Raw genomic sequence first — 24,115 nt, 5'->3', positions numbered from 1 at the left:
TAGTATTTAGAAGTCATCTTATATGCAAATTTTACTACAATTACTTTTCAAATTTTGTTTGGATTTTGTGTTATTTGCGGCTACTTAATTATCTTTGAATGATCTTACAGATGTGTGAACAATTATTATTTCCAAAGCGTCTAAAACTATTTTGCTCCCGATGGGAATTGAGGTGTCACATGCTAGATTAACTTTTCGACAAATAAAAAAGTAAAGGCCAGAAACTGTAAAATATGCATATAATAAAATGGGGAAAAAACATCGGAAAGGCGGATATACATAAAATATTTTTTAACTTTTTATGAATTTTCTGCAGCCATATTGTTTTTTTTGCAGAAAAGCTCCGAAATTCGTCGTATAGATATACAGGGCGTCCCAGGCTGAGCGTGCATTAGAGTTAGTTTAGTTTCTAGAGAACTACAATATCTAGATCGGAAATTTTTTGCATCATTTACAATAAGATCTATCGATTATATAATATATAAATTATATTTTCAATACGGCGTCACTTCCGGAAGTACCGGAAGTTGACAGCAAGTTTCTTATTTTAAATGGGCACCCCTATTTTTATTACATACTTAAATTCTCTGTAAAATTTTGACAGGAATTTTTAATTAAACTTTATTTTTTTTTTCAAAAACGATTATTGTTAGGTACCTATGGAGTGTTTAATATCAAAATTCATAAAATTTTACAGAAAATTTAATGAATTTTGAATGTAATAAAAAACGGGGGTACCTTTTTAAAATAAGAAAGTTAATCTAAATAACTTTCATTATTTCCGGAAGTGCCGCCATATTGAAAATATTTTAATCGTTAGATCTCGTTGTAAAACAATGATGTGCAAAAAATTTCCGATCTAGATATTGTAGTTCTCTGGAAACTTATAATGCACGCTTAACCTGGGGCACCCTATAACAGGTGCTTCTCAAAAGTGGCTAACCCCTATAACTTTTTTATTTTTTTAGTTAACAAAATGAGATTTGATATGTTAGTATATGACATAAATTAGGATTGATTGACGTATTCAATTGTTTTCGGTCACTTCCTGTTTCACCGGAAATGACTACAACTTTTGATTTTTAAATGGCACCCTCGGTATTTTTTTGCTTTATTCGATGGAAAATAACACTCAGCATAGAATGACATATCATATGTCAACTTTTGACATTTTCGCATATGGTTTATTTGAAATTATAACTTGCGGTTCGTAACGAAAATTTGACTCGAAGTACCAAGTGTATGGTATCAAATTATTCGTAAAAAAATGCTTTTTCGAAATATGCTAATAAGCCACCCTTGTTCCATTTGAAAAAAATGAGATAAGATTAAAAATACGATTTGGGTATTTTTTAACCGGCCAGGACAAGACACTAAAAACATTAGACGATCAAATCTATTTTTCCAAGGCTTCTTGATTAAAATAAGTGTTTTTAACATAGCCATGGCACTCTAGATTAAAAATTAAAATAAGATTTTTTATTAAGCCAGAATGTCAAAAGAGTTGTCACAAGTTGACATGTGATATGTCATTCTATTCTGTGTGTTATTTTTTATCGAATAAAGTAAAAAATACCAAGGGTGCCATTTAAAAATCAAAAGTTATAGTCATTTCCGATGAAACAGGAAGTGACCAAAAACAATTGAATACGTCAATCAATCTTAATTTATGTCATATACTAACATCCAAATCTCTTTTTTTTTTCTCTGAAAAAATAAAAAAGTTATAGGGGTGAGCCAGTTTTGAGACGCACCCGGTATAATAATATTTCTATTTTTCATATCGTCATCCTGTATAATAAGCGATTTAAAGAACTGGATTGATTAATATCAGTAACATCAAACAAGTGAAGAAAAACGGTGTTAAAGTTGGTTTGGAAATGAACATCGATATTATTTTATATGCCGTATATATGATCGCAAAAAATCGACGTGAAAGACAGCCGGGGAATGACAATTTTGGCGACGTCAATCTCTAGACCACATTTACTGAAAACTGGCATAAAACTTGTCCAAATTAACACTGATTATAAAAAAAAATTAGAAAGGATAGAACCCCCGTTTTCAGATATACAAATATATTTCCAAAATAATATTTTTTCACAAATTTTAAGCTACACCATTTGAAAATCATTTTTACTCAATATTAAATTGAAAGGTCAACTGGCAGTAAAGGCCATTAAAAATAAAGTAAGAGTTCAGGCCGAATAATGACGTCTAGGGCTTGACCTAGCCAAAATTATCATCGACTGTCATTTCCCAGCTGTTTTTTTCGATCGAATATAAAATCATATACAGTAGTGGCCAAAATTATAGCAACTTTTAAAATTCGAATATAAAATTGCCTACAAAGCAATAGCAATTTCCCTATTCACCCAAATAAAATGTTGAATTTTAGATGTCTATTTTAAGGACGTTAAACGTTGATTAATCTATTAAAAAAGGAATAATAAAATAATATGTATATTCTTGTGGACAAAATTATAGCAACTTTAACAAGTTAATTTGAAAATATTTTAAAATAAATAGAAAACATGAAAATAATTAATACTTCGTATAATATCCTTTATGTCTGATGACCTCTTCACACCTTCTGGGCATATATTTCCAGACATTCTGTAGTGCTTGAAAAAGTTGATCCAAGTTGCTGTAGTTTTGATCCCGGATTTTTGTGTCCACATAGTTCCACATGTTTTTAATCGGGTTAAGATCTGGAGACTGTGAAGGCCAAGGTAATAAATCGATTATTTCATCTCTTAAATACTCGCTCACCAGTTTGGATTTGTGCTTGAGGGCATTATCTTGTTGAAAAATAGCACCTACAGGCATTTTTTCTTCCAAATAAGGAATCATTTGATTTTGTAGAATGTCTTTATACAGAAACCGGTCCATTATTCCATTTATTCTGAAAAGTGGACCCATGCCGTAGCCCGAAAAACACACCCAAACCTGTATGGAACCGCCCTCATGTTTCACAGTAGGTGAAATATATTTTCTATTCAGCCTTTTTCCTACAGGGCACCTCACATAAGCAATTCCATCACTTCTGAATAAATTGAATTTGGATTCATCGCTAAAAACTACTTTTTTCCATTGTTGATGTGCCCAGTGATAGTAATTTTTAGCAAACTCCAATCAGGCCTGTTTTCTTTTTGAGAAAAGTGGTTTTTTGCCGGCCTGCGGCCATATAATCCAGCATCAACTAATCTCCTTCTAACAGTCCTTGAAACTGAAATTTACATTGCCAGAATTGCTAATTTCGTTGACAATTTGTGTGGACAAGTCATAAATGGATTTTTCTGAGCAATCCGCAAAATAGTTTTATCAACTCTTCTTGTTGTTTTTCTAGGCATTCCTGTATTTTTTGTTTTTTTCCGGCGATCCTGTTTCTTGATATTTTTTCACAATACGTGATATAACGGACTTGTTTAATAACAAACTTTGGGGATTCCGAACTTGTTTTTCGCCATTTAAAAATCGTCGAATAATAATATCCCTAACTTCGGGAGACACAGTTTAACCACGACCCATTTTTACCGATAAATATACTTTATTACTGCGTTTTCATTTGGCCAAAATGTCTGAACCTGATTGAATATTATTTTACAACATTTTACAAAAAATAGTTTTTAGTTATATTTTTATCCAGCAAAAAAATTAAAATGTATTTCCATTTGACGATAGTGTGATGATAAAAAATTGTATACATAGTAAACAAATATTTGAGTGAAATACAATAATAATAAACTATAAACTACTCGGCAATTTTAAGTTTTCAATAAAATTTTCAAGAATATTAAATTAAAAGTTGCTAAAATTTTGGGCACTACTGTATAGCGAATATCATCGATAGTCTAAGTCAACTTGACGCTGTTTTCTTCGACCATAAAGGAACTTTAATAAGAAGTAAAGTAGCAGAAGGATAATTATTTACAAGTATATTATAACAAATCTACACTCCTATAGCATTATTAAACATAAATATATCAATTCTCAAAGCACATACCTACAATGGTCAATTTATTCCCCGAACATGTGATCTTAAGCTGAATCCTTCCTCTTCGCTCTGTATGATCGCAGCCACATAAATTCGGAACGCTTTCTTCACATCTTTTGTGAACGTTCATATCACATGCTAAAAAATAAATTTTATTATTAATTAATATATGTATAAATATTCAAAATATCATTTTTATAATTATTAATGGTAACTACAACAAAACTGTTACACCGTGTATTGCATCGCCAATCTGAACATAAGCTGACCCATGTAAATTTTAAAAATATACAAGGTGTCCCAATATTTCGTAGACACAAAACTACTATACATTCTTGGAATCATAATAAGTACATTGGATAAAATTTATCTCTATACAAAAGTGCTTCGTTTGTCGGTTAAAAGGCACCAAACTTTAAAAAAATAAACACCTTTTTTAAGATACTTTATATATAACTGTAATTCCGATTTGAATGACATATTAGGTTTAATTTTTTACAAGAATAAAAATGTACTAAATACTAGAAGGGCCATTTTACGGATGTAAAATATTTCTTTCAAAATGTATGGGTGGGGATAGTTCTACTCTTCCCGTACTTTTTCATTATTCTTATGAAAATAAAATGTTAAACCGCTTAGCAAAACATATAATGGAACTATATGATTGTGTTAAAATAATGTGGTACTAAATTAAAAAATAACTGTATTCAGAAAACAGGAAACATTATACAGGGTCCGGCAATAGTGCGTCGGGCATCTGTAGCTCCTAGAATAAAAAACTTGAGAATTTTGTTTAAGTGCAAACCTAAAGTATGTACCAGGATGTATTTCAGGAAAATATGTAAACTTCTATAGGGTGGCTCAAGAAAGTGTGAGTGGACCTGGATGATTTTTTTTAAATGGAACCCCCTGTATATTATTGCATTTTTGGCTTCCTTTCAGATCACTTTACATAACCCTAAGATATGAATAAATCTATTTATATTAGTTTCAGAGATATTAAAAAATAAATCAAAAATATATATTTTTTCAGCCCTTTTTAAAAAAATTATTAAAAATACAGGAACTGTTCTGAAATCAAAAGTATATTAGGTATTTACTTTAGATCAGGGTTTCTTAAACTTTTTGCAGTCACGAACCACTTTCGCAATTTGTACAATTCCCCTATCAGAAAAAAAATAGCGGAAAATAAAAAAAGCCTTTGAAATTCACCTTTCAAAACTTCTTTCGATCTCATGTCAAATAAGTCATCTTTAATGAGATCTTCATCGCTGATATTATCCTTGTCGATTATAAATGGACCCCGCACCCACGTTTCATTTTCAAGCGATTCTAAGTTAAAGTAGCCTTCAAAAGAAGTTTGCAATGTATCCAAATGCTTTTGCTTGCTTGACACCTCTTTCTGTAGCATTTTTGATATCGTGTTGCTGTCACCTTGTGTTATTAACTCTTCAAACATCGCAAAATTTGCAAAGTTACCCGATTCCACCCTCGTCCTTTTCCAAAGTGGCAGTTTACATATGAAGCCTTTCAACCGTTCAGATGCATCCACGATGGTCACCGCAGAGCCCTGAAGAGACAAGTTAATTTCATTCAATTGAGTAAATATATCTGCCAAATCTTCCCCTAGGAGATGCAAGACCTTGTCGTTGGTGGGGAAGCTCCTGGTCAGGTGCTGGGGGGAATCCCCTCTAGCACTTGGCTTGGTCTAAGAAGCATCTCACTCATCGTCTTGTCCCTGACTGTAGTGTCGTGGCCAGGGAATTGCACCAAGACATATAAAGATACCGGGCGGGGCTAGGGACAGCCTCAACCTTGGGGCACCGGGGGTACCCCATTGTATTTTACACCTTACTTCTACATGCGGGGCTCTGTAGAAGTGGACCGACTGTCCCTAGCGACTCATAGGAACACTATGAGATCTGGTAATAATAGTAATAAAAACATCACCGGTGAACCTGTGGGGAAACCCCCTAGCGACACTGGGAACAACAGTTACAATGAAAGTTCCAAGGGGCCAAACCCAAAGAGAACTACAGGAGAGGTGACTGAAACTTCCGTGAGACCATCCTCCGCAAGTGGCATACAAGCTACCACCTCCTCCAAGGGTCGGGAGCCTACCTCTACACCCAACAGGCGACAAAAGCTACCGTTTCGTCTACCCGGCCTGGGTCGTTGCTCCTCGACTGTGAGGGACACGGGTCTCCGTAGGAAGTCCTGGGACCGTATGATGAGTTATAACTCAAGAAAGGGGGACACAATAGATCTCTAAGGTCGTAGGGATTAACCCCCCTCCCACTTATTCTAATTCTAATTCTAATCTGCCAAATACGCTAGCCCCCGTACAAAATCTTCGCACTCTAGATATTCAGACATTGAATTTCCTTTATCTTTTAGAAAAAGTAACATTTCTGTCCTCAACTCGCTTTAAGACCTGTCCCCTTGACAGCCAACGAACTTCTGTGTACTAAAGCAGTACTTCATATTCTGACCCCATCTCTTGACAAATTCTTTTAAACAGGCGCACAACGCTCTGATGAATTTAATTATTTTGACACATGTAGACATAACTTCCTTCCATTTCGATGTAAGACACAATGAGTTATTATGACATGAGGGATCTCTTTCTTGACCAGAGCCGCGAAACCAGACGTATTTCCAAGCATTGCGGGACCTCCATCGGTGCAGATACTACCAAGTTTAGTCTTCCAGTCTATATTTTGTTCGTTGAAAGTATTTCAAAATGTTTAACGGTTTCGCAGATACACGCAGTATTATGCCATGCGCTTTCAATGGTAAAATACGAGAGAAAAATCGTTGGGTAGCTTAGATAAAAATTTACTGTGGAAAATGCCATATGATATGAAATATAAAACCGTAAATATCTGCGAAACCGTTAAAAATTTTGAAATACTCTAAATACAAAAAATGTTCATTTTTTAATTCTCCGTCTATTGAAAAAATAATATACAGGGCATTAAAAAAGCATTTAAAAAACGAAGAAAAATAATTTTATATTTTGTATTAAGTTTGGCGTAGAATTTTGAACATCTTGTATGATTTACGATTTTCATATTTATAGCAAAGTAAGTACAGACCATCTAAAGTAAATACCTAAAATAGTTTTGATTTCAGAACAGTTCTTGTATTTTTAATAATTTATGCGGGATAAAAAATATATATTTTTGATTTATTTATTAATATCTCTGAAACTATCAAAATTTATTTATTCATATCTTAGGGTTATGTAAAGTGATCTGAAAGAAAGCCAAAAATGCAACAATATACAGGGTGTTCCATTTAAAAAAAATCATCCAGGTCCACTCACACTTTTTTGAGCCACCCTATAGAAGTTAAAATATTTTCCTGAAATACATCCTGGTACATAATTTAGGTTTGCTTTAAATAAAATTCTCAAGTTTTTTTTTATTCTAGGAGCTACAGATGCCCGACGCACTATTGCCGGATTCTGTATGTACAGTGGCGTAGAAAGGCGGGGGCGAGGGGGGCGGTCCGCCACAAGCGGCGACCCTCCATGGACGGGCGGGGTGGCAACAAATTATCACAAAAGCGGCGGAATTCATTCTGTAGAGCGGCAAACTTGCTCTCCGCCCCGGGCACCTCTGACACACGCTACGCCACTGTATATGTATATTTTTAAATTAGTTCAATAAAATTTGCCTGGTATCGAAAAGTTTAAAAAACGAAAGGCAAATTTTTATTTCATTTTTAATAAATGTTTTTTTAATAATTCTTAATTGTACCGGGTGCGTCTCAAAAGTGGCTCAACCCTATAACTCTTTTATTTTTTCAGATAAAAAAACGAGATTTGGTATGTTAGAATATGACATAAATTAGGACTGATTAACGTAAACAATTGTTTTTGGTAACTTCTTGTTTCACCGGAAATGACTACAACTTTTGATTTTTAAATGGCACCCTCGGTATTTTTTACTTTATTCGCTAGAAAATGACATTCTGAACAGAATGATATATCATATGTCAACTTTTGACATTCTTGCTTAATAAAAAATCGTATTTTAAAATTCAATCTAGAGTACCATGACTATGTTAAAAACACTAATTCTTAATCAAGGAGCATTGGAAAAATAGATTTGATCGTCTAATGTTTTAAGTGTCTTATCCTGGCTAGTTAGAAAATGCTCAAATCGTATTTTTAATCATATCTCAATTATTTCAAATGGAACGAGGGTGGCTTATTAGCATATTTCGAAAAAACATTTTTTTATGCATAATTTGATACTACACACTTGGTATTTCGATTCAAATTTTCGTTACAAACCGCAAGTTATAATTTCAAATAAACCATACGCGAAAATGTCAAAAGTTGACATATGATATTCAGAGTGTTATTTTCTACCGAATAAAGTAAAAAAATACAGAGGGTGCCATTTAAAAATCAAAAGTTGTAGTTATTTTCGGTGAAACAGGAAGTGACTGAAAACAATTGAGCGTCCGGATTGCACAACGACCTTAGCGCGTGGCTGCAGGCAGCCCAGTAGGCAGGCGAGACAGCGACGCGCCGATTTAACAAAATAAATAATTTTCAACCTGCCGTCATTTCGTTAATAATTATCGTATCGTGTTGATTTTTGCATAGAAATACTCATGAGTGTTTAGCGCTTCCGACAAGCCTAAATAACTGGATTATTTTTTATATTTTCGATTTGTTTACATTGCCCGAGCATATTATAACTTTGAGATAAAAATCTCTGTTATAAAATTTAAAACTCACAGATATGAATACTATCATTTAATTAATTATACATTTAGTTACAACATATTCAAAATTTAGGTTTATCGGTTTATGCTAGCAGTAATAACGAGTATAAATAAAAAAATGGTCAGTACAACGCTCGCCGTTTTTAGCGCACGTTCAGCTTTGGTTTTAGTTTTAGCGCTATTTTTACAGAAAATAAATTCTGAACTTTGATCAAATGACAAGAACATTATCACTGCCGATATCTTCTGGTTATAATGTAGTTCTTTTTTCAAAATATTGCATTGTTTTAGCTTTAAAAAACTTGAATTATGCGACTTTTTTGTGAGAGCTACCGGCGCGGCGCTGCGTTAATAAAGAGATGACTATGTACATCAATCGAAAGACAGTATTTGCGATAGTCTTTTGTTTACAAGGAGTATAAAAAAGTTTTGCCACAGCTTGTTTACTACCAGTTTGTGCGTTTTTTTTAATTATTTATTATTAAATAGAGGGAAATGGCTGCCGAAAAGAAAGGTCAAAAGTTAGTAGAAATCCGGATAAATAGCAGAGCATTATTTCCAAAAAATCTGCATTATTTCCAAAAACCAAAAAACTAAATGTATAACTAATTAAATGATAGTATTCATATTTGTCAGTTTTAAAATTTATAACAGAGATTCTTATCTCAAAGTTATAATATGCTCGGGCAATGTAAACAAATCGAAAATATAAAAAATAATACAGTTATTTAGGCTTGTCCGAAGCGCTAAAGACTCATGAGTATTTCTATGCAAAAATCAGCACGATACGATAATTACTAACGAAATTAGGGCAGTTTTAAAATTATTTATTTTGTTAAATAAATAACAACGGCGCGCAGCATAGCGTCGATGTCTCGCTTGCCTACTGGGCTGCCCGCCGCCACGTACTAAGGTCGTTGTGCGATCCGGACGCTCAATTATTGAATACGTTAGTCAATCCTAATTTATGTCATATGCTAACACACCAAATCTCGTAAAAAAATAAAAAAGTTATAGGAGTGAGCCACTTTTGAGACGCACCCTGTATTTGTGTTTTGCAGAAACTGTAGTGAAACTGGCTACAATTTGTTTTACTTTTTTAGTCGAAAAGGATGTACTTTTTTACTTAGACTATAAAATATTTATTTTTGTCACGAAGAATGGTAATAGTATGCAGATATGCTAAAACAAGGGTCCCTGAAATACCTCTATTGTAAAAGGTAACTTTACGGTCATTTTATTCTATAAAGTATCTTTCTGAACATTATTTCGTTAGATTGGACTATTTCTACAACTTCTAAATATTCTACACGCATTCAATTGTGCTTAAAGGCATATAAGAGTTTAAAATAAGTCACTAAGGGATATTAAATCACCTTTATTATTAAAAATTACATCAACTGATTTTTTTTTTCGCATTTATTTAGTTTTACCGTCAAAGAAGTATTGGTGAGGTCAATCTCTAGACGTCATTTACTAAAAATTGACATAAAATTTGTCAAAAATTAACACTAATTATAGAAAAAAGAATAGACGAAAGAATAAATACGTTTCCAGTCACACAAATCTATTTCACGCAATATTATATTTTTCGAATTTTATTCTACACCATTTAGAAATAATTTTTACTCAATATAAAAATAAATTGCAACCTTCTTAAGGCCTTGTATGTATGGCATAATAATACAGGTCGTCAAAACTCTGCACTTATTAGCTAGTGAAGAACTATTATTCATGAAAAATTTGATTATTCGTTATGATATTCGAATCGGGTTTCAAATATTTAAAAAAAAATCAAAAATGTCTTAATAAGTTTACCGTAAACAAATATCTGCCTATAGTTATTTAATTTTTGTTTATAAAATACTTAAATATATATTATTTTGCTTAGTTTTAAAAGATTACAAAATTTACAAACGATATATTACAACTTAGTAACGAATAATAATTTCAATGTATTAAAAATAAAGTATTTTTTTCGTGTTTATTATGGTCAGGCACAGTTGCTTCTGTTTAGAAATGCTAACGTTTAAAAGATTTATTTACGGGCTGTAATTACATTTAAGTTAAAGTGTAAACGACCGAGAGAATGTATATACAAAAATTATGACTGATTTATAGATTTTTCTGTTTGGCTGGCCGCATTAAAATTTTACTAGTCTCAAAATATATCGCTCAATATCTTTAGATTAAATTTCATGGATGAATAAAAAATAAAAAAAAAGCCTTAAGAATTGTTGTATTGCTGTGTATAAAAATTATTTTATGTTTAATATCTATCATTTTGTTGTTTTAAATTTATTTAAATAAAATCGAACACAAAAACTGTAGGTAGTTCAAAAAGGACACATATTATTCTGTCCTTAACAGTATTTCATAATTATTATTAACTTAATTATCTTCTAATCATTAGAAAGTTTTTAAGCTCCCTGCATTTTTAAACCGTTAAACTTTATAATAATAACCATAAATCATCGAATGCTTGGTCAAAGGTTTAGTCTCATTTCATGGTTAGGTAATTGTTATAACTGTATTTCTGTATATAAAAATTATTTTATATCTTTATTTCGTATTTCTGTATATAAGAATTATTTTATATCTTTATTTCGTATTTGCGTGTATAAGAATTATTCTATGTTTAATATCTATCATTTTGTTGTTTTAAATTTATTAAAATAAAATCGAACACAAAAAAATGGGGATGGGCCAGTAAAGTTATCAAGTAAAACTGTAGTTCAAAAAGTCCACATATTATCCTGTCCTTAACAGTTTTTCATAATTATTATTAACTTAATTATCTTCTAATTATTAGAGAGTTTTTAAGCTGTAATTCCCGTAATACGTAATACGTTAGCGCTTATTAACGTATTTGGTTATTTCAGTTTTATTATAGACTAATTTTTTTCTTAAAATATCTATAAAAGTTTCAACCCCCTATAACCATTACATTTTCCGTATCTATACTCTAAATAATAAACTTTCTATTAGTGACCACACTACAACTTTACCTAAAGCTTTTATCAGATTATAAACTAGCATAGCTACATTTTCTCTTATGTAATCAATTACAACGTAATTGTATTAATAAATTAATTCATGTTCTCTTTTGTTTTGTAATAAAGTTATTCATGAGGGAATACTTCGGTTATTTGTTCCCAAAGCACATTTATCTAAAATCTCTTTAACTTTAATGCAAGTGAAGTTTGTATCGCCTCATAACAACAGCTATATTCATAAAGTTCTGGATAAAGCCCATTTAGTCACAGATTATAAACCAAGGAGGTAATACTCTTTAATTAACTCGATCGTATATACTACTGCAAGAAGATTTTATTAGTGTATATCGAATCAAACGCAAACATAACAATGTAACGTATATTCTCGTCGTTATGACGTTATTACACTTTAGTATTAATGAACATTAGTAGTAGATAGTATCAGCGAAGTTTCATTTTTAACTATGTTTGGTAACCAGATAATTTTGTTGCATAAGTACAATTTTATCAGAATATGTTCTATAGAAAATATAGAAATGTATAATTAATAATTATCAATTTTTAAATAAATGCACCATTTTCACTGGATTTATACAGGGTATTTAAAAAAAACATGTCCCATTTCTCGTGGGGATATACCTTACGTAAATATACGATTTATTTTTTATATCAGCATAGGTTGGATTCTGGTTGGTTTCTAGCTACAGGAGGTTAGTCTTATTTTTTTTCCTCCAAATGCTTTTAGTGATTCGATTGAAATTTTGAGGAGAAAAGTTATTATAAGAATATTATTCAGTCATTGGGGATCAAAAAGAGCCTGCTTGGAAAAAAGTCCGGAAGTTTTGAAACTTTGCAAATTTGTAGGTTTTGGGGTCCCTAACTAAAATCCATAAAATGCACATTTCCAGACTTGCCGGCCGGCGCCGCCATCTTGCCAAGATGGCGCCCAAAATCGGTATTTTGTAAATATCTCGAAAACTATGCGTTTTTGCAAAAATTTGAAGAGAGCAAAATTAAAGAGAATAAAATTTCCATTAAAAATTCACATGAAAATTTTTGCTAAAGTCGACGGTTTAGGCACAAAATCCCCGGAAATTTTACAATTTTGCATAAAGTATGATATACATACTATAGTTGATTTTCCGAAATCAAATGTCGATTAGTGTTCACTAAAACTAGTTTTAGTTTAATTTCTTCAATTTTGTCATAAAACAGTGGCGTGTCATTAATTCGCTCATTAATTTATGAATAATTAATTGTCGTGCTGGACAGCATTCATTGCGAACTTACCACCAGGTTCAGCACTGGTCTGGTTGTACCAAACTGTGTCGAAAAAAATGCCGAAAAATGGGGTTGGAAGAAAACAAAAACAGGTATTACTCCAGTCACAACGTTGAAAGATCCAGCTCCAAAATCCCTAGTGGCATTTTTATCCTGTAAATGCAACAACTGTGGTAAAGCCACAAATGCCTGCGAATGCAGAAAAGCAGGATTAAAATGTTCAATGATTTGTGCATACTGCAATGGGAAATCCTGTGACAACGTCACTGAACTGTCACTCGACGAATCCGATGAAGAGGGGTTGGACTTGCCTGTAGATATCCCTCTGGCGGCTGAAGATGAAAAGTTGGACGTATTGAGAGACCACCCTGATGAGCCCAGCACAGCAGACACGATCGACTTTGACATCAATGAGTCAGATCCGTCGGGCTTGTGCAGATAAGTTAAAGTTTTTAATTTTCCTAGTGGAATAGGCCTCCGGGGAGACCACGTTAAAATAAACGCGCCATGTACTTTATCTCTTGGGTTGTGTGGAAACAAGTTCACATTTTCAATAATTAAAATGAATTATTCATAAATTAATGAGCGAATTAATGATACGCCACTGTTTCATGACAAAATTGAAGAAACTAAACTAAAACTACTTTTAGTGAACCCTAATCGACATTAGATTTCGGAAAATCGACTATACATAATATATCATATTTTACGCAAAATTGTAAAATTTCCAGGGATTTTGTGTCTAAACGGTTGACTTTAGCGAAAATTTTCATAAAACCTTTTTTATAGGAAATTTTATTCTCTTTAATTTCTCAATCTCTCGCTTTCCTCAAATTTTCGCGAAAAACACATAGTTTTCGAGATATTCACAAAATAGCGATTTTGGGCGCCATCTTGGCAAGATGGCGGCGCCGGCGGCAAGTTTGGAAATGTGCATTTTATGGATTTTAGTTAGGGACCTCAAAACCTATAAACTTGCAAAGTTGCAAAACTTCCGGACTTTTTTTCAAGCAAAAATCCCCAATGACTGAACTATATGTATATTTATTAATTTTATTCATCACTGGGATTTTTTCTAAAAAAAACATGTACGCCACTGACTTTTTTTTCTTGTTATCAAAATAGTGTAGCCCCTGTAATGCCGCTTAAAATCATATCTTGATATTTTTTTCGATTTCGATCTCCCTTGCTGAAATATCGTCCGTATCCGAATTAATTATCATCCGTCAAGAGAAATTGTGATTAAAAATTAAAAAACTGACTACCGCAAGTTGTTGCTATAGGATTTTCTATTAATTTTAATTATATTTTTAGACATTGTGAATGATATACGTAAGTTTAAGTATAAAGTATAATTAATTGAAACTACAAATTTAGTCCACTAATTTCGAGCTTCAGAATGAAGCTATAAACTTTTAATTCAATTATTAACTAATGATTGATATAATTTAATCAAAAAATAGGAAATATAATGCATGTCATAAACTATTAGCCACAAAAATAAAGATGCTGTGTGCGCAAAAAAGTGATGTAGCCTCTTTAACGCCGCGAATGAATTTCAGCGCTTTATTTGTAAGTGGTCGACTGTTCGGTGGCATTGAAAAATGGAGAGGCATTAGGTTTTTAAGGGCCATTAAAACGAATTCAACCGGTTCTGCTTGCCAGCCGTTCAATTGTTCATTCGCAACTTGCTTTGGTGAAGTTTTGTCAGTCCTGGCGCAGCGCCAATTTCATTTTCGGACCAAATGCATACCGAAACAGTTGCATCTTTTATCGCTAATTTTCAACCTAAATTATTAATCGTGTTACGAAATTGAAAGAAGATTGGTTCAAAAATCAATCCAGCTATAAAATAAAATAATACCTAATTTTAAAAAGCAAATTTTTCAGATCTTATAAAGTTGTATTGACCCGGCTGCATTTAAGCAAAATGTACCATTATATAGTCTATTGTGCGATTATCCCTGCTCTTATTGGTCGAGACTAAACGCTGGTGCGTTTTGCCAAACGTGACTAAAACGTGGTACGTTCTGCCATAGACTGAATATAGTAAAAAGTCTGTCACGCGCGCTGATGAAAATACTATACACTGCCAAATTACGTTTTAAGGGTGTTCTTAAATATACAATATAGATTAGACTAAAATATTATAAATGTCATTACTATTACATTATTATAAACTTAATATAAAAACATCACAATCATATTGTATTCCGAAATTATGTAACTTGTAAAGTAAGCGTTTGCGTAATCTTTGATTTTTAGGACTGCCCCCAGAATTATCCTATTTAATATTTGATCGTATATTTAAGATCACCGTAAAAAGTTAAGAAAACGCCTATTTTAAAAAAATATAGATATTTTAAAATGCAAGTGTGCATGAGGTTCGAATACAAGCATCATTTAAACAACCCAGATAAACGTATCAATTAATGAGCAGCATCGTGTGATTTGGCATTAGACACATTTTTCCTAACATTGGAACTTGATGGATTTCTTGCTAACGCCGTTGGTTGAACGCGTATAACTGCTCCAGATCGTTTTCTTATCCCAATATTGGTACCAAATGAGCTTAAATAAGTATCCCATGCTCCTCTATGCTTCACATTTTGCAGTCGTTTAAAACATCGATTAATTATAGTAGGTGAAGACCCACAAGTTTGGTGTTTTGCTTTTATGGTTTCAATTAATTTTTGAAGAAGGGCATCAGGTTCATCAATTTTTCCATTTGCAACGACCATTAAAGGATTAATATTGCTTGAGGCAGTTTCTGATGTAGTAGCTGTTTGAATCTGAAAAACATCTGGAGCACTGTCGCCTCCAATACTGTTACTATTATCAGTATTACATATTGCTATGGGAGCATAAAATTCCCGTTTTTGGGCTTTATCGCCAAATGCCAGAATTGCCATGTTATAACGGTCGTCGGTAGTAATTTCATCCATATCCAAAAAGAAGAAGGAAATACCAGCTTGATGCTTACACAAACTTCCTAGTCTTCCAATGTTACAAGAACAATAGCCCATTTCTATGTCTCCATCATAAACTTTGGTATTTTGCTCGCTTGGTACTTTAAATGTAACGGCGGAGTGTTTTTGGCGAAGTTGTCATATCAATCCGCCAACTCCGATTTGCTTAATATAATTTTGCCTTTAAATTATACTTATTTGTAAAAATGCCAAAAGCAGCAAATTTTAAAACATATCAGCTATATTATTGCATAACGACAATTAATTTGTAAACAATATTTTAATCAGAGCAAGTGAAAAGATTAATGCCGCTCGGCATCAGGCATAATGTACCACATTTTAGTAAAGTTTGGCAAAATGTACCTGCGTTAGGAATGGCCACCATGCTTCACGCCAACGTGGCAAAATGTACCGCGTTTTAGTCACGTTAGGCAAAACGCATCCGCGTTTAGTCTCGGCCAATGCGAGCAGGGATAATCGCACAATGGACTATATAATGGTACATTTTGCTTAAATGCGACCCGGCTTACTTCATACCGCCTACCCAAAATTCAAAATTTGTGAAACTTCTACAGGGTCCGGCAATAGTGCATCGGGCATCTATAAAATACTTAGGAATTTTGATTAAGTGCAAACCTAAAGTACATACGAGGATTATTTCAGGAAAATATTTTAACTTTTATAGCTCATATAAGTGTGAGTGAGTAGGGGTGATTTTTTTAACGGAGCACCTTGTATATTAAAGCATTTTTGGCTTCCTATCAGATCACCTTACATAATCCTAAGACATGGGTAAATTTATTTCGATAATTTCAGAGATATAATCATACAGTGTGTTCAAAATTTTACGCCAAACTTTCTAAAATAAATAATATATAGAGAAAATACTTTTTCTTTGTTTTTTTTAATGGAACACCCTGTATATTTATTTTCCAATAGATGGAAAACTAAAAAACGATGAACATCTTTTGTATTTATAGTATTTCAAAATTTTTAATGGTTTCGCAGATACACGTAGTATTATTTCATATGGTTCTTTCAACGGCAAAATACGAGAGAAAAATCATTGGGTAGCTTTGATAAAAATTTGCTATGGAAAATGCCATATGAAATATAAAACGGAATTTCTACGAAACCGTTAAAAATTTTGAAATACTCTAAATACAAAAAATGTTCATTTTTTAGTTCTCCATCTATTAAAAAAATAATATACAGGGTGATCCATTTAAAAAAAAAACGAAGAAAAAGTTTTTTTTTTTCTTTGAAAGTTTGGCGTAGAATTCTAAACATCCTGTATGATTTACGATTACCATATTTATAACAAAGTAAGTACAAAGTAATATAATAAGTAATTTATAACAAAGTAAGTACACTTTTAGAAGACAACGGTGAGTGAGTCACTGTTGAAATTAAAAAAAAATTGACAAGCTATAATTCATTAACTATAAAGAGATATAATTACTAGATATATTGGAAATCTATATGTCCTATATATATATATATATATATATATATATATATATATATATATATATATATATATATATATATATATATATATATATATATATATATATATATATATATATATCTATATGTCCAGCTATATGTCCTTATGATTAGTAAAATTAAATGTCTGTTATATGTCCTTGGCGATTAGTAAAATTCTTGCCTAACACATTGTATTGCAATTTTTTTATACTTTTATACCTCGACAAAAATAGATTTTTCAGTCTATATGCTGAAAATGCAATTTTAGTTGAACATTCTCCACGCAAGCCGTTACTAATCCCCACACCCACTCACTTCATCTGTTATGCGGGTACAAAGTAATTACAATGTTTACATAGCGAGTTCTCTGTCCCGTTTCAGTGGGTTCGAGTTTAAAAATTTTGCATCTCCGCAATTTTGAGAAGCAAAATATTAATTATACCAATATTTACAAGTACCAGAAAATGAGTTGAATGTATTTTATTATTGAAAAAGGTTTTATGAGAAAGAAGTTCTGCATGAAAGTTAGAAAAAATGTGATGTATATGTTAACAACAAACTCTAAAACATTTCGAAAAACATTTCTGGAAATAGTACGATAAAAGTTATTAGTGTTATTAAAAGTGTTATAAAAATTAGTTCCCACTTTTCCTGAAATTGATCGAGACCCGCCGTGATTGGTTGTTTGTTTTTTAATGTTAACCCAGATTAACAATAAAAAACAACAACCAATCACGGCGCGTCTCGATCAATTTCAGGAAACGTGGGAACTAATTTTTATACCACGAGGCAATCAAGGTCAAACGTTGTTTTGGCTTCAGAAAAATATCTTAAATATCTGTTAAATAAAATATTTAAAAAGCTTGGATTTATATATCGTTGCTTCGTTAAATTATTATATCGAAATAGACAATAATAATTTTCATTACAGATACCTAATTTAATGATTTTCAAAATAATTCGGGGCAGCATTAAAAAGACTTCTCATTAAGAGCGAAAATGCATAAATAATGTAAAACCATCCTGGATGAGTGAATACAAGTCGAGGATCTGTCGCATCCAGAAGGTCTCTGTAAGCTTCTGTAAACGACGTTAGTATTCAAAAAGTTAATGACTATGTAGCGATCCTTTGGGCTTCAATTAAAACTTCTGAATATACAATGTCAAGTTACGTAATTAAAAATAGATTGTTTATCAAGAAATACCGGGGTAAATTTGTATAAGCTGAAATCACTTATAAAAAACAAAAATCTAATACATAGAAGTCTCCCCAGACTCAAAAAATCAAAAAAATCTCTCTTCTCTTTTTTCCGGCTTTAGAATAATTGAAATCAGTTACATGTACAGGGTGGGTCAAAAATGTGCATTTTAACAAATCGCTAACCTTTTGATATATAGAAAATTTTGTATTTTTATGAAAACATTTCCAAAGCACCTTTTAGGTAGAATTTAATGGTTTAAGTATAATCACAAATAAAATTTTTAAAACAGAAAAAAAAATTTATTTGGGACACCCTGGATATTTTTAATTAACTGAAAAGAAATTAAAACTTACCTATCCAAAAATATAGAACACTTGATATTTCTTAAAAGTCCCTTTCAAAATACAGAATTTCAAAAAATTCGCCATTTTAACTAGTAGGCTTGACCCTGACCCCTTATTGACCCCTGACCTCTTATTGATAATGGTACTGAAAACATATTTTTCCAGCAAGACGAGGCACCGCCTTAGAACGCTGACGTTACCAGCAAATTTTGCAGCCAATTTCAAAAAATAATTGAATAGCTAACCAACATCCCAGACGTTGCCGTCGAGGCCGCTGGACTTAGTGCTGGTTTTTATCATTGCCCGGAAGAATAAAGGTTCTTATTTTTAATTGCCCGTATAATCTAGACAAGAATTAGAAGTACATAGCGGTTATGCGAGGGTATATTTCACCTCCACTGAGTTAATGAATTCTGCGAGAAATGTTCAAAAAATATCCCGTCTGTCCGTAACAGAAAACGGTCGACATGTTGAACACCTGTTGCAAAATCCATGTCTTGGTTAGCTATTAATTTTTATTGTTACTAGATATAGTTTAAATGTTGATGCTGTTAAATATAGTTTAAATTGTTATAAATTCCGCATCTCTCATTGCAAATATTACTTGAAGAATTGTCTGCAGCGGCTAAATTATTTTTGCATCACAACCGGCGCCAGTTCAAAGCCACTTATACAAAGTGGGCGAATTTTTAAAAACTCTATATCTTGAAGAGGAATCAAGCAAAATATCAAGTATGCTATATTTTTGGAAAGGTAATTTTAATTCTTTCAACGAATTAAAATATACAGGGTGTCCCATATAAAAAATCAAATTATCTGTTGATGATTCTTAAATTAAATTTCAAAAAAATTATACAAACCATTAAATTCTACGTAAAAATGTGCTTTTGGAAATTATTTTCATAAAAATACAAAATTTTCCAGCAAAAAGTTCCAACGATTTGTTAAAACATTTTATTGCACAATAGAAAAAAAAAACGTCATTCGAAATATTTAAATTATTTTGTACTAGTTGAAGCCTGGCGCATACGCCATGACATCCAGGAAAAAAATACTCATTATTTTTTTTTAATTAAAATGAAAAATAAAAAATCCGGCGACGACAGTTTTAGAAGAGCCAATTAGCTATCTTTTTCGTAAAAAAGCAACTTTCTAAAGCAAGTCGTTGCTTCAGTAGAGACGACACAGATAAACATTAGCATTTTATATATATGAGATTTTGAAATAAATATAGTGTTAACTTTAAAATTGAAATCACACTTAATAAATACACGTTACGGTTTTATAATTCTAAACATAAATGCGTAATCTGTTTATTCTAAAACAAAAATACGTAAAATTCCGTAGAAATTCATCGTACTTTAAACTCTGAAAATCAACGTACACTAACTTTAGTAAATAAATGCCGTCCAACTGGCGGCATACTGTAAATGGTCAAATATGATATAATTAATAAAAAACCGTATTCTCATGGTAGCATATTTAACAAATATATGTATCACATACATGTACAAATTATGTCGGACCAACAACATCATTTGTTACAATTAAATAAATAATCGTACTTCACGTGACATTACAATATAGCTACCACAAATACAAAAAAATAAAATAGTAATAATTAAAATATTTTTATATTAGATAGACAGTGGCTCTAAATGACGGTTTCATTTGTTTGATTCCCATCGCATCTATCTCTTAGTACATGACATTAGTCTATGGTCATAACGATATATGCCAGGAGAACAGTTTCATTGATATCCCCTGCTACAATGTTTCTCTGTCACGGTCACTGAAGGCATTTTTTATATTTCTTTGGGAAATTGATTCATTTTTTTAGGTGAAAGTAAAGGCTACTCGTGCTTCTTCAGCTTTTTTTATTTCCTCCATTTTAATGGGAAACGTGTACTCGATCGTGTGGCGAATTCGTGTGGAAGGCGTTTACTAAAAAAAACTAAACTCGATTGACACCAACCGTCAATCTATAAATAGATGATTTAATAGAATAGTAATCTTAAAAATAATGTAAATATACGATTATTCACTAAATTCAGTAAGAAATAAAATTATTTATGTACGACGTGAATTATCAAGTGTTAATAATCTCGGGCAATTATTGAAGAACTTTGTCATCGTTAATTAACAGCCTGATAATCCTTAATACAGATACCGTATAAACAAAAAAAAACGGCATACAGGCTTGGAAATTACGGTCTATGACATTCCCCATATAAATTTACATAAGAAATGACAGCGATCTTCATTTCATAAACTATCGCTGACGCCATTTTTTTTTCGATCATATTGTGTAACATATTGTATAACAGAAACATGACCACATCTTACTAAAATAATACATAGAAATAGAAAATATCTAGAATATGATTTATTCCTCCAGAAATCATATTTATTAGACATGTGTTTAATTATATATAGCATACGATTTGGGCTCATCTATTAAAACCTATTCTATATCAATTATGTATTGTGTTACGTACAATATCATTTACGTTTACATTAAAAACTAGAACGTGTTCCTGCTTTACAACAGTGGTATAGAGCATAAGACATTCTATTGGCCACGTCACCTCGATGACGATAAGCACTACCGTATAACTAAACCAATATTAACATACTGTTGTGGCACAAGAATCAATAAATAATACAATGGCATCCCTTTCTGGGCGAGCAACGCAAAGATAAAAAAGACGAATCAGGGATGTAGTATCATTTTAAAAATGATATTGAGTCCTTTAATTTAAAAAAAAGTAAAACTGTCTATTTCTATAATATTTAGGAGACCTACCGAGTACCCTTTTTCGTGTGCTTTATGGAGTCTCTTGTTTATGAGAGTAAAAATCAATTAAAGATGTGTTTTTCACATTACTATATGTTGGTATAATTTATTTAGAAAAAAAATGTTTTACGTTTTATTTAAGTTCGAAATAAGTTAGTTATATACCAAATATTACAATCATAAGTTTAAAAATAACCGAGTAATTATATTATTTAATCATATATATATATATATATATATATATATATATATATATATATATATATATATATATATATATATATATATATATATATATATATATATATTTTTAATGCACTTGTGCAATAATTCTACTCACAGAAACTAGCGTGGAATCGCCAGTAATCAAAATTTGACATTGAATAAATTTGACATTGAATAAACCAAACCAAAACATAACTTTGGGTCATATTTCATGAATGACAGCCCGTAGCAAAAATGTACTTCTCTACTTGAAAAACTTTATGGGACCCGGTTTTCACTTTTTCGATAAGTTAGGTATAAGATAACCGGGATATGAACGGGATCGAAAAATGCAACATTTTCAAATTCGCCTTGTATTTCAGAAACCAAGGAGGTTAGGGCAAATATGTGTGTAGTATCTTTAGTTTCATAAATAAGTAGCATAGTCAGAACCCCAAAAAACACGAAACACATAGAAATGTGTTAATATTAAAAAAGAAAATTGGAACTAATATTAAAAACTAATCATATGTAATGTACTTGAATATTTTCCAAAAGGAAATATTCTCTTAAGTGTCTCTTATGTTTATATGGGTGACATAATCGATCTTTGACACTTCCTAACTCGTATCCAGATGTATGCGCAATGGGGTACCCAGATGTACCCCAAGCATGGACGCATGCGTAAGTATGAACACACATAGAAAGCGCAAAACTGTTTTAGTCAAAAACAAATTATAAAAACAGAAAAGAAACAAATTTATAAAATTTAAAAAATATATATAAATATATCTTATACATATAAAAACATTATGTTTCGTAGATAAGCAAAATGTTTTATTCCCAATCAAATATGCACGGTAACAGATACACAGAACGAGTTGCGACTAAAGATTGCGACAGCTAAATTTAAAATTTACGCAGCTTCAAAACAGAAAACGATGGAAAAGTATATTTTTTCACTCAGTAATTTAATACAGGTATGGAAGTAAAGTTATAACTGTTCAAAACAGTTAAAAGGTATGTATGTTGCGCCCCCTACAAGTAGGAATGAAATTGCCATTGAAAATATACTTCTCATGTCAAAAAACACCCATTTTCATCGAAATATGGACGCAGAGATTATTTGGAAAAAATAAAAATGAAACTTCTACACCCTGTTTCCCAGAAAGGAAGAATTTTAGGACATAAATTTTTAAAAACATTTTTACTTATTTTTATCTGCAGAATATGCTGCTGAAATTCCCCGAATACAATTCGGAGCATCCTGTATAGTAATGATATCACAAATAAATTATTATTTTGCAGTTAAAAATATTATAGAGCGATATATTTTAAAAATTACACGCTATAATTTAATGACATACATGAATAATAATTTGTTCATTTTTGAATAATATCCTTATTCATTCCAGTTTCTAATGAAATACATTACTCTTGTTCATTCATACGAACTACTTACTAACAAACATTACATTTCATAAATTAAATATTATTCCGTAAATTCAATGTAGCGATAATTTAGATAACTGTAGCATTGATAAATTTTAATGATCGATTGCATATAATAAACCGTATAAATTAGCGAAATAGCTTTTAAATTAAACGGTAAACAGTTCGCTAAATTAAATTGAATATTGGATAAAACATTGGTAGTTATACAAGGTGAGTCTTAAAACCCGTCCTCACTTGTTGCACATGTTGCAGCAACCTCACAACATGTTGCAGCAACTTGTTGGCAACTTTTAGGACGTCCACATTCAAAAAGTTGGAATTTGGAAGCCCGATGCAACCTTTTTATTGTTTAGACCATTCCAATGTCCGACAAAAGGGATGTTCTTCTGGCGGCTGCAGCTTGCGTAATTTTAGCATGCGCGAAATTTTTGGGTGTGCCCTACTCTGTATTCACGGAAAAAAACGTCATCAGCACCATCTCCAGAACGGGTTTTAGATTTCTTTATTTCCCTCTGGATCTGCGTAATTAAGCTCTTTATTTTCTTTTCTACCGCCATCTTTTCCACTTGTAATTTTTCCGCGATTTGGGAATACGCATCATTTTTTAGTCCTTCGAACAACAATCCCATAATACCT

The 24,115-nt window shown here is 31.7% G+C and overlaps 1 protein-coding gene across 1 annotated transcript in view; it reads right to left on the bottom strand.

Annotated features, from left to right (window-relative positions):
* LOC115877169 (protein kinase C, brain isozyme) overlaps positions 1-24,115 on the bottom strand; it is a 91,779-nt gene that overhangs the window by 27,235 nt on the left and 40,429 nt on the right. The window contains exon 5 of the mRNA XM_030893327.1: positions 4,007-4,135. Within this exon, the coding sequence (XP_030749187.1) occupies positions 4,007-4,135 (129 nt within the window). The remainder of the gene's footprint in view (positions 1-4,006; positions 4,136-24,115) is intronic.

The sequence above is a fragment of the Sitophilus oryzae genome, unplaced genomic scaffold, assembly GCF_002938485.1.
Source record: "Sitophilus oryzae breed Bouriz unplaced genomic scaffold, Soryzae_2.0 scaffold_1442_pilon_pilon, whole genome shotgun sequence".
NCBI lineage: Eukaryota > Metazoa > Arthropoda > Insecta > Coleoptera > Curculionidae > Sitophilus > Sitophilus oryzae.
The sequence above is the reverse complement of the archived record's forward strand: the minus strand, read 5'-3'. Positions and strand labels throughout refer to the sequence as shown.